The sequence below is a fragment of the Aulonocara stuartgranti genome, assembly GCF_965226115.1.
Source record: "Aulonocara stuartgranti genome assembly, chromosome: 19".
In the NCBI taxonomy this organism is placed as follows: Eukaryota; Metazoa; Chordata; class Actinopteri; order Cichliformes; family Cichlidae; genus Aulonocara; species Aulonocara stuartgranti.
In genome coordinates, this window is record NC_138955.1 from 6,503,227 (window position 1) to 6,515,807 (window position 12,581).

A 12,581-nucleotide genomic window follows, 5' to 3' on the forward strand; every position below is an offset into this window, starting at 1 on the left:
ACCTCAAAGTGAGGTGGAGCACGCACGCACGCACAGTACTAAGAGCTTGAGCTGAGTGCCACCCACCTGCTTTCTACTCCACAGAGAGCTGTTGCCATGGCACTGCTCTTTACAACACACACACACACACACACACACACACACACACACACACACACACACACACACACACACGAAAGTTCAATATTCCACTCTCGTTTTCCCCTTTTCCACACATGGGTGTGGGTGGGAGGGTTGTTGGGGGGCTAGTTTTCAGCAGTCAGGCCATTATTTCACCATGGCTGTTTGCTTATGGCCTATTAGGGGACATGGGGACTGGAACGTGACTCAGCACTTTCTGGAGGGGACAAGTCAGAAAGGCCACAAGGGCTGCCACTGTATGCAGGACACAGTATGGAAACACATGGCTGACACGTAAAAGTATTTACACTGACAAGACTCCTGCTCAAGTTGGAACCAAAAAAAGATTAGTCGGTCACATGCTCGTGCACATATGTGTGCAAAGTGTGACCACCAAAGCTCGGACAGATTCAGATTTGGTAAGGATTTTATCCAAATATATCGGGGGGTGGGGGCGATGCGTACACCCACACATCTCACACCAGCATGACTGCCTGAGAACAAGGTCACTGTGTGCCTCTGAGAGAATGTGACAGCATGACAAACAGGAGGAAGGCTGGAGGGGGAGGTAAGAGGAGACCTACCAGGAATATTGGGAAGGCCTTTGAAGACAATGTCCATGCTGGCCAACATCAAATGCCACTGCAATAACCACGTACCGGAGGGCAATGGATTTTGGCAAAGCACGTAGCATGAAAAGAATAGCATGGGGATTGCATCTATAAACACCATCTAAGAACAGGATCAAGGGGAAAGGCTGCTAGTCAGCTATGTTGCCCGACTTCCAACGTCTGTGCAGCACCTGTTAGCCCGTTGCATTTCACACCTCTCAGAAAACTTAAGGCCTCAATTCTCACCACATGTTAAAAGGTTACAAAAATATAGCACTGATATTTTTGACGATCCCTTTTTTGGTTGTCCTAAAAATCGTGATTCAACGTAGGCTTTTTAAACTTATTTCATGATCTGAGTAGTTATTCTTTACAGTCAGGTACACTCAAAAGGATCTTTGGCCATGCGGCGCCACAATTTTATTGTTATTTTGTTGGTATTTGACAGTCTAGCTACTGTTTCAACTCTGCCTTTGCTACTCTGAACGGCCCATTTGCTTTTGATCCTAAAGGATTTCCCAACTAAGGTCAGAACAACTGAGGCTGAATGCAAGCAGGCCAAACAGGTGCAGCAGAGAGCTGCAAGGACATGGAAGGACAAGAGAAGATAAGCAACGCTGGAGAAGAACAGTAAGCACTGAGGGGAAAAGATATAACTACATATTAAATGAAAATGAGCCAGATTACAGAATAAACACAGAAAACCAACATATCCACCCCCAAAATGTAGATGACAGTGGTTAAAAAACTCAACTTATCAATAAACAAGATCAAAAATGACAGATTGAACATGACATTACTAAACAGGTCACCTTTAAATCTTTGTGGCTAAAGGACATAGCCACCTATCACAGAGGAAACAAAGACATGAATTACTGGGTAATACGGCAAGTGTAGCTGCACCCTCTGCTCAATACCAATCACATTAAGGGTGCTCAAAACAGACCAAAAACAGCCTGCAACACAACTCCGTTACAAATAAGGCTTTTCAGATTGCAGGGAGTACAAATCATTCTCTCAGCCATCAATACCATATGGATGTTGATTTCATTTTAAAGTCAAAGTGACTTTGTGCGACACTTTGTGTCCATTAGGTATTCGGCTTCAGTCAGTGTATTGCAAACCAGGCCTCAAGTGACCCCACAGGCTCTAAGCAATGGGACATATTGTTTTTAGGGTGTATTTTATCCATTAGCTACAACAACTAAACTAATGTTACTAAACTATTGTTAACAGTTGGTCATTACAGTGATTAAGTATAAATTCAAAAACATAAAAACAGCTTGAAAGAGTTAGAGCTATAAATATAAAATGAGAGAAAAGAACCAGGCAGATATTTTGACTCGACATTGTTTCCCTTAAGTTGTTCAGCTTAAGGTAAACATTGCTAATAACCAGCCATTAATATTAACTAATTAAGGTAGACTAAATTATTCACTGCTTTCTCTCTCCATGCACCAGCATCTGTGCACTGAAAGCATGAAGCCGTAATACCTGCATGTATACTCTGCTATTCTCACAGTGTGCCCTTTTGCGGTTGGATGGTGCCAAGTTAACCAAGGCGCAGCCCCGATGTCTACCAGCTTTTCTGGTGTGTAATCAGCCTGGCAGCCTGTGCTTCTTCCACAATCAAATATTAATGTTCACAAATTAAATTGGATTTTATATATAATTTAGAAATGTACAACACTAAATATCCGCCTTAGTCCTTTTCTATGACAGTCACCTTTTAACCCCCTAAAGCTATTTGCAGAGGAAAAACTCCAAGGCAACTAAAGTAACACCTGGACTCTGAAGACTTAAGTACAAAGAAGCTATTGTGGCTCTATCGAAGTGCATCCAAAGATGAGGAGCTAAAAAAATAAATTAAAATGTAAACAAAACAAGTAGGTCTGCTGCAGAGCCAGCAGGCTAATGGAATTCAGTGTATTGACTGCCAATGTCACATATTAACTCTTAAGCAATAAATGCAGGAGCTGTAGTGTGACTCTGTCTATGGGCTGGCACAAGCTGATGGCTCAAATTGGAGTCCGATTCTATTCCATCAGTGACCATGCTGATAGCACAGTTTTAGCCATTATGTTTTGGGACAATCAGCAAAAAATACAAATCAAAGCAAATTCACTTGATAGAGAACATTTTTCAAGTGCAAGTCTGAAAGGACATTTAGTGCGACTCTAAATAAAACAGCCATCTAAGTAATTTCACCATGTAGCAGCCAAAATAGAATTAGGGAATTGGTTTTGCAAAAGGGAAGGGAAATCCCTTTTCTGCCTGTGCAGCGGTCGATACAGCGTACCTGTAATTTAATTGCAGTTGTTCTTGCTGCTGTTTTGCATTAAGCGCGACTGCGGGAGTGGAAAACAGAGACCAAAGCTGCCACGTCAGGTGAAAATCTGATTGGAATATGGCTGCAAAGAGAGTCCTTTTTAGCTGTCAGAAAAATAATTACTCAAATGTGTCAGAAAATCTTTCATCTTTCCAACCATACTTCTCTATTAAGAGATGTTGCAAAAATCTACGTGTACCAGTCACTCTTATAGAGACCTCACAAGTTATTTTCATGTGTTAGACTCCCCTGTCTCAGCCTAAGCTGGATTTCAGATGCCTGCACATACACACAGACATTTGTAGTAAGTTCACTATTTTCATATTCTGTATTTGCCTACCATGCCAAACCATAAATGATAAAAATACTTCTGCTGGGCTCTGTCCATTATAGCTGCCCAACATCATTTTAGCGTCAACACTACGGTGTGCAGGCCTGCAATCGTTACATCACAGGCCGTGCTGCAACTCATTTGACAAAGAGTGTGTCATTACAGAAATATCTTGCCTCAGTCCTGAGGAAATGTCGATGGTGACTCGGTCAGAGGCACAAAACAGATTTTTCTCTAATGTTTTTTTTTCTTATGTTAAAAAAATTAACATTTAAGAAAGAACGCTTTGCACTCGATTATTACTTAGGGGCAAGAAATGCAGCTGTTCTAGGGAAAATTCATGAAAATCACTTTATTTTTCCATCTTGTCCAACATGTTTCAATTTCTACTTCAGATATTCTATTCTAAATAACCCAATGCTGCACCATTAGACAAAAGACATTTGTTAACTATGCTTAAATACTGTGCTTGGAAACAATTAAATGACTACAGTTTTTAATTTGCACACAAAATACTACAGCAAACAAAAGAAGACTGCAATGCAACGTAAATTTGTGTCAGGCAGCCTAAAACAAAACATGATATGTGTTGGTACATAAACATACAACAAATAATTATAATCTGGTGTGATTAGATGTTCAGGATTACAAAAATCTCCATCACTCGTCATCCATCAGTCTACCCTATTGTTCTCTTCACCTGCTTCTTTCCCTCTTATTTTATTTTCTGCTTTTCTTCTCTCACTATTGTTCTTTACTTCTCTTTCCCATTCCATAGCTCCAGTGAACTGACTCCCTGTCAGGCAGTGCGACCCAAGAGGGAGTAACCAGCTGAATTATTGAGAGCATAAAAATGCTGCTGCTAATGGATCCTGAATAAACACACTGGCTAAGCTGCTGCCGTGGCATCCTCTTCTGCCACGGGGCATCAAGCTGAAAATACTGAGGTTGAGAATGCAGTGACTGGGAGCTCCTCACGCAGCTTTATTTGCAGCTGAGCCACAGCCATGAGACGCTTCAAAGCTTTTGGGGTCCTGTAAACAAATCTCATAGTATCTATTATGATTTATGGATCCAAAAACAGTCACATTATTAGGCGTTTTCCTCATTACGCACTGTAACGCAACATTAATGGGGGGAAAAAAACAACATTAGTGGAGTGTTGAGTGATTAATGTAATTAAATCTTCAGTTATAATTTTGTTTAAAGAAAGATAATCGAAATAGGGAATTATTGTGCTGCAATCAATTTTGTAATGGTGTTCTGGTTTTGTCTCTTTTTATGAGTCCAGCAAATGCCTTTTCCCCAACAAAGGTGAAACTATACCAGCAAACTCCTGAAGTGGAGACTAGTGAGCTCAACTTCCATCAAAACAATCCTGTAACCCTACCACCTAATTTCTTTTCCATTCACTTATTTGTTGTTCAGTTTAATTAAATTTAATTTAAATTTAAACATTTTTAAATTCCACAAATGTATAATGTTTTTAGTCTCGATAAGTAATCCTCTCAAATAATGATTTTTTTGTAGCCCTACATGGGTGTACGTTAAAATCATAGCACAATACTAGGGGGGAAAAAGAGAGAAATGAAATTAAAAAAAAAAAAAAAATAACTATAATGGATTTGGAGGAGGAAACAAAACCTTTTCCTCATTTACTTAGATTTTCTATGTATACACAGTATTCAGGACCATTTATGAAGCATTTTGAACATGAGATCATTTAATTTCTAAATATCAAGTGGAGAAATGATCCTGCTTGCTTATGTGTGTAATATTTGCCTTGACAGGTCCCATCACAGCATCACACACACACAAAACAAACTGGCACACGTCATTAACTTTTAACACAGTAAGAAATAAGGGAGGCAATCATGGATTCACGTAATGAGCTAAAACAAAAGGATGTGTGGGCTGGTACATGTGTGAGCATGCTTGGTCCCATTAAACAACTTCGGGATCTAATTCCAAAGAAGACGCCGCAGCTGAGCATCTCCATCTTGTTCTGTGATAATGAACTTACTCAAATGGAAATGAGAAGGAAAGATAGAAATTAAAATACGAATGAAAGAAGCCATAAAAAAAGAGGAAAAAAAAAAGAAAGTGGAGCAAAAACACTGGGCCTGCAGCAAACTGGATCCTCTAACATATGACTCAGCTGGAATCTGTATGATCTATTGGACTATTCTGTAACTGTTGGACTTTTTTTTTTTTTTTTTATGTAGGAGAAAGGTAAGTATTTGGACATGGACAAAAGACATTTCTGCAACTGTTAAATTACAGCTGCTTTCATCACACTGTGTCAATGCACTGGTCACTTTTTTAAGTACACCTGTATAACTGCTTGTTAAGCCAAATATCTAACCAGCCAATCGCATGGCAGCAGCTCAAAATATTTAGTTGGGTCAAGACAACATGGTGAAGTTCAAACTGAGCACCAGAATGGGGAAGAAAGGTGATTTAAGTGACTTTGAAAATGGAATGTTTGTTGTTGTCAAGACAGGCTGGTGTGAGTATTTCAGAAACTGTTGATCTACTGTTGATCTGTGGAATTTCCCCACATAGCAATCTCTAGTGTTTACAGAAATTGGTCAGAAAAAGACAAAATACAAAGTGAGAGGCAGTTCTCTGGGTAAAAGTGCCTTGTTACTGAAGCAAAAGCGGGCTTGATCTGGTACTAGCAAGGTGTACCTAAAGAGTCACCGATATGATGATGAGCAATTGGGAGCACAAAGAAAAGGAAAATTAAAAAATGAGATATAAATAATGAGTTAATTAAATACAGTCAAAAGCAGCCTTTATAGGAGGCTTTGAGGCAGATGGGCAAAATTTGCAGTTAATTGAAACAACACATCTTAAAACTGTCAATTTGTCCTTATATTAACTACCACACAATTTCCTCAGGGATTAATAAAGTATTCTTATTTTAAGGGCATCACTAAACCTGATCTGACAGACTCGAAATCTTACTTCACGGTGCATTTTTGTTGCTGTTGTCTTGTTGTCAGCCATACTTTGGGATTGTGTTATGATAGGAATTTCAGCAAACTTGGCGTCTGACTTTGACCGCGTCTGAGATTTTTAGGACACACACCTATGGTATATCAATTTGAAAATCCTACGTCGTCTCATTGGAGTAATCGTGTCCATGTCACTCGCACAGAGAGACAACATCAATACTCCAGGTCTTTTATGACTGTGGGCTCAAAATGTTTCACATCATTTCATTTTATTTACCTAAAGAGCACAGTTTGTAAATAAAATAATGCAAAAGGTGGCATTGTTTTGCATAACTTCAGTCCTTTGTGGATATGTAGAGACCTTATATGTCTCCAAAGTCAGCTCGGTATATCCAGAAATAGTGGCTGCTCCTGGCCTTGGCCGACTGGTTTACTACTGGCTTCAATACTTTCCACTGCGCAGCGTTTTGCAAACAGCACTATCAGATATCAGGATGCAGCCACTGGGCATTAGCTAAGCATGTGTCTGCTTCATGTTTCTTCAAGACCAGAGGGAAGCTTTTTGTGTGACCACTGGCCCAGAAACTTTCGCAATATTGTGTGAAAATTAAAAAAAAATATGAGTTTTCCTCTTGTATATACCAGGCACACTGCCACTGATGATCTTACCTTCTTTTTGTCTCTCATGGAGCTTTTTCCTCGCACCATGATTTTGCATCCCGTTTCTGCTTCCAACTGTTTGGCTGTGAGTCCCCGCGGGCCAAGGATTCTCCCCACAAAGTTATACTGCAGAAAGAGAGAGAGGAAAAAAAAAATAAAAAAAAATAAAAAAAAAAAGAGAGAGAAAACCTTGTGAGTCTATATACAGACACATAAAAGACAGAAAAATTTACATTTTATTTACCTCAGAGAAACCCTTCATAAGCAATAAGCAGTTTCCATGAGCTTTCAAAAAGCATGACCTCAGCTTTGTTGGATATCACGCCTCTGCTACAAAGACTACACGCACAGCCAAAACTACCCTCTTTCAGCCTTTCAGGAGCCATTTTCACACCTGCACTACAGACCTGAACTTTTCTCGACAACAACACTGGAGGATTTGTGTCTGAGAACACAAAAGTCCATATCAGTCTGACAGGATATTAAACTGACCCCACCCTGCCAGTTCCCTATGCAGTGTAATGTCCACTTCACTTAAGCAAGTACGCGTGCAGGTGTCGTCCATCATGTGTTTTCTGTGATCTACCAGGCCATGCTTAACCCAAAATAGATTTTTTTCCCTTGTCTGACACAAACAATCTGCTGTCTACTAAATGTAGGAAAGGAAAAGTTGGTAACCAGCAGATACAGTTCCTCTTTTTTTTCAGTTTTTTCCCACCTATTTGACTGGAAACTGTGCTAAAATAGCTGCACTGGTTGTATTTTTTGTCCCTTCACCACAATGAGAGCACGATCAAAGACGACAGTGAGGTTGGCTTGCCCCAACAGATGTCAAAATGATCTCAAACAAAAAATAGAATATTAACTACACAGGGTGTAGTCTGGGTGGGCATGGTGGAAAAAGAACAAGGGAAATTGAGGTGGAAAGTGTGCTAGGGGTTGTGAAGTATGGCAGTGTGTTTTGACACAATTTTATTATCATGGCCCCCCTTTCACTGGTGAGTGGCTGTGGAGCTTTGTACCACAAGGAAACAAATTTGCCAACATAATCCTCTTGACATGAAACTGGTTTCCAACAGGATAAAGAGAAAACATGTTGGAATAATCCAAATCAATTTTCAGCCAGAACGAAAACAGAGGGTAAGGAGGAGCACAGTGATGTATAAAAAGGTAAACAAACCACCCAGGTTTCAATAACGTATGCTGGTGGAGAGCATGACGGGTAAGAGATGCCCCCTCCCCCCTTCTTTTTCTACCTGAAAATGCTCACTGCCATAGCGGAAAGCTTTCCTTGACAATCAGAAGCACAACTATTCGTCTCTTGGGCTGTCGCAATGAGCTGTGACACCACAGCATTAAATTCTTAAAACGCAGTCACATCTGCTTACGCACACCACCGCACCAGTGCCTCTGCAAAATCCAAAAGGCTATCAGAGGAGTCACATTTAATTACAGAGGGATTACAAATTTAATGTGATGTTGCCAGTATTTCCCCTAAACAACATAAATGCTACTGAGGACAATCGAAAACTCCGGGCCTTTTGTTTTTCTAGTCCCTGTCGGTGGGTTTTGCCTGCATCCCTGGCCTGTCTCTAACAGGAAAGACACACCCTGTGACTGGAGTCTCCCACAGACGATCATGGCGTGCTGCTACACAGGCTGCAAGCGTGCTTTTCTCTGTCACAAGGCAACTGTCCGTTTGGTTAACTCGAATGCAGGAAACTGGCACAGGGGCTACATTTGTGTGTGTGCCAGCTGAAGGATGTAAGGACACCTGTCCTCGGAGGTCAGCCACCAACGAGGTATGTTGGCCTGCTTCTGACTTGTACATAAACACACAGATGCATGCACAGCCTCGAGAAGCACAGAAGAGAGAGCTGTCTGTCTGCATCACAGCTCCCGCTGCAGACGAGGGTGAACCCTGAGTACTGTGGTACTCCTACACATACCACACAAACACACAGTTTCTAACCCACTAAACTCAAGCTACAGTGATGTGTGTTACACTCTGCTAACAACAGTGGTGACATATTTGAAAAATGCTTGCTATCAAATTAGCAAATACAAGGTTAAAGAGAAAGAAAAAAATCTAAATGTATATGTAGATTTCTGTGCAGATATGACATGTGACAGCTCCAATTGGCCTTAAAACCTACAATATAACCCATCAGTCCCAAAACTGACAGATTTATTCACCGTGAATATATTAAATACATATATATTACACACCAAGCTTAAATCATCGGATTATAGAAGGGGGTAGGAGAATATCTGATTAAAACTCTGAGGTGGCAACTAGTCGAACCACTCACCTTTTTACAGCAGAGGTGTACAATGTGAACATGATTATGCTGTGTTTGTCAGAGAGCAGTGACACGAAGGAGGAAAGCAGGAAGAAATAAAGAAAGGAAAAAGTTATGATGCCACATCTTGTTTTACCACTACTTGGGAAATGATTATGAGTAAGAAAGGCCAGCACCGGCGCATTCTCGTATTTTTCACACTGTGCAGGTAGACAAGCTAACTACTCAACTCCATCTGACGGGTCCTTGCAGATAAAAGAAGTGTGCGGATTGTTATGGCCCCAGGCCCTCTTGCGGTGGTGCTGTCTCTATTGAGTTGCAGGGGTTCCTGTGTACAGCTGAGTAAGACTGGTGGAAAAGCAGAAAACCCAGCGAGCACTCTGCACAGCTATTTAAACGCCACGTGCCTCGTCTGGCTTTGTCTCACATGTCCATATATTGTTTGCACACTTCACGTTTCTTCCTGTAAGTTTCAAAAATACATATATATGTTAAGCTGGCAGTACACCTCAGTTTTTTGCTGTGACGTGACTACGCGAGCATTTCAACAAAGCAGCCACCTATCATATTTAAACTTTGCAATTTGAAATGTAACACTGCTGTAAAGAGTGAAGCCACATTTACTCAGTAACAGAATAAAGCTCAGCATTTTAATTGTAGTGGATGGCTCGCTTTGCTCCCTGGTCTGCAGTGAGGGTTTGACACTCTTTTCATGGATGTTGATATGCTTTTACAAAAAAGCGACCTCCATTTTCAGCCACTGGAATGTAGAGACAATGAACAGCCAAGCGGGTGAGTTATCAGAAGGGTACAGGGCCCTCGACTCTGCCAGGAACTACACTCAGTACAGCCAGACAGGGGAGAAGGACGGATACTGTGCCCTGACTGCCAAATGCACTATCCAGTCTTCACCCGGGCCTGCTAAACTATCAAGCTAGCTTTCATTTTCTGTCTTCCTGCTGTTAAATCAACTCCGTGCTTCTGCAGACTTAAAAAACATCTGGGAGCCATCATTTTTCTCGTCTGGACTTCCAGAGCTTTATTATTGATTATCATCAACAGATCTATGATTTTCCTCACTAAAAAGAAAAAGGAGGGGGGTTGGGCTCGATTATTTACAGTAGTAGAAAATTGCAATGGAAGTCTTCTCTTCAGTTCTTGAGTTCAGTGTCACGTTATCTGAGTTTTCTCAAAGTTTCACCCCCCCCCCCCACAAAAAACAAACAAACAAACAACAAAATACAAATACAAACATATACAGTATTCACACATAGCTCATGTGTAAACACAAAGACATACAGATGCGCACACATTCATACTCACAAAGCCCCCTCCAGGACAAAGGCTTACACTGACATTAAAGGGCCTTTGTTTAGTCCCAGTTATCGCTACTCCACAGGCGGGTTATGCTGTGTGCATCTACGTCTCTGTCACTGTGTGTTTGTGAGCGTGTGTGACACAATGTATGGGGTGAACTCTTACAGACACCCTCGGCATACAGAGCTGCACGGGTTTGTGTGCACGGGCATTCTGGTTTTGTGTGAACTACTGAGAAAAAACAGCAGTTCCACCAACAATGCTCACAGAAGCAGAACAATTGTGCCTTTGACGGCGTTTGTTTGTGGTGGTGGGGAGACAGGAAATGAGATCATGCTGAGGGTTCTGACTGTGTGCGTGGAAGGCTTATCGAAGAGCCGGGCAAGGCCAGGAGCAGAATACCAATCACTTATTAACCAGCCTTGCTGGGCTTATGGAAATGAGGAATAGTTCATTCAGTGCAATGCATCATGGAAAGGAGGAACCTGGTTACACCAGGCACCATCATCTCTCCCCATCTTTTCACTTACTTTACTCTAAACCTCCCTCAAAGTCTGAAAGCATTATTGCGAAACAATGATATCCAGTTTATGGAGGCTTTACAGAAGTTACCAGCCCGCTTAGTTGGTAAAATACATCCCTTTTGTTTCCATATCCTCCCTTCTGTATCCATTCATAGCTTCTGGAAACTCTGCGGGCTTCCTTTTCCTCTTTGTCAGGACCTTGGCGTTTCCTTTGCTTATCTGTGACCCCCACCCCTGTAGTGGACAGGTCTTTCATTTAATCACTCATTTATCTTTGGGCTCTAGTGTTGCATCACTGAAATAATCCATCATATTTACCTTCACACTACTGCTTGATCCCTACCCCTGCCAAAAAACAGTATAGAAGGAATATGAAATGGAGCAGACAGGTGTATAAACTACTGAAACCTGCATACCTGATGTTTGGGAGGGACAGAGGACAAGGCCATAGGCTGATGAAGGAGTGAAAATTAGACTTAGATTCCAGTGGTGACATTTACACCTCAAAGCCCTACAGACTTCAAAGCTCTCTATTCAGCACACCCAGCATTTAGTGCCTAATCCATAGCTCCTTTGATAATTCTGTTTGGGTTTATTTCGGGGTTGCAGGCAGGGTGGAAATACAGACGAGTGAGGACGGAGAGATGGAAAGCATAAAGATTGATATCGGCTCAAAGTTTGGAAGATGTGAGTAAAGAAAGCAGCGAGCAAAGTTTGTAACCCTTTAGATAAACAAGAAGCTGGGATAAAAAATAAACAAGTAGAAACATGCTCAGTTACATTCAGCCTCACCCCTATGGTTAAACGTTACATAATCACAATGAATCAATAGAAGACCGAGAAAGATGTGGATTACTGTTATTCGTGTGATGCTAGCTTTCTCAGGAAAACTTGATGCCGGTTAGTTACATCTCACCAATATCCATTCAGTTTAACAGAATTATGCAAATTCAGGTAAAGCTGTGAAATCACACTTGCATCAGCTGATTAGCCATCAGCTTCTTTACTCACTTGTACTGATTCATAATATGACAGCCAACCATGTAACTGATAACAGCTAGTCATACACATTCATAGCCTGATCTGCTTCTAGCAACACCCTGTGATGCAACAACTTCCTGTTAAGTTTTCGGTAATGTTGATGTTGATATCCAGCATTTATCCTGGCGTATTAGATCTCCCAGCAGTGTCTCTCATTATGAGCTATTTCCAATAAATTGTTGATTCCTTCAGGAGATTGTCTTTCAAAAAAATAAAAAATAAAACAAATAATGTTGGTACTGACACAGATATCAAATTAGTATAGTTGATATTTACATCCAAGATTTTTGTTCAGCAGTAAAATCCTGGTACTTACACAGCACTCTTCAAGCATTAAAAGTGATTTTCTCCCACACATTGATACAGTGCTTTTTTCAGTGCCTTC

At 41.0% G+C, this 12,581-nt stretch overlaps 1 protein-coding gene across 5 annotated transcripts in view; it reads right to left on the reverse strand.

Moving 5' to 3' along the window:
- qkia (QKI, KH domain containing, RNA binding a) overlaps nucleotides 1–12,581 on the reverse strand; it is an 84,913-nt gene that overhangs the window by 34,975 nt on the left and 37,357 nt on the right. For all 5 annotated transcript variants that reach the window (XM_082516405.1, XM_082516408.1, XM_082516406.1 and 2 more), the window contains exon 3: nucleotides 7,021–7,137. In XM_082516405.1, the coding sequence (XP_082372531.1) occupies nucleotides 7,021–7,137 (117 nt within the window). The remainder of the gene's footprint in view (nucleotides 1–7,020; nucleotides 7,138–12,581) is intronic.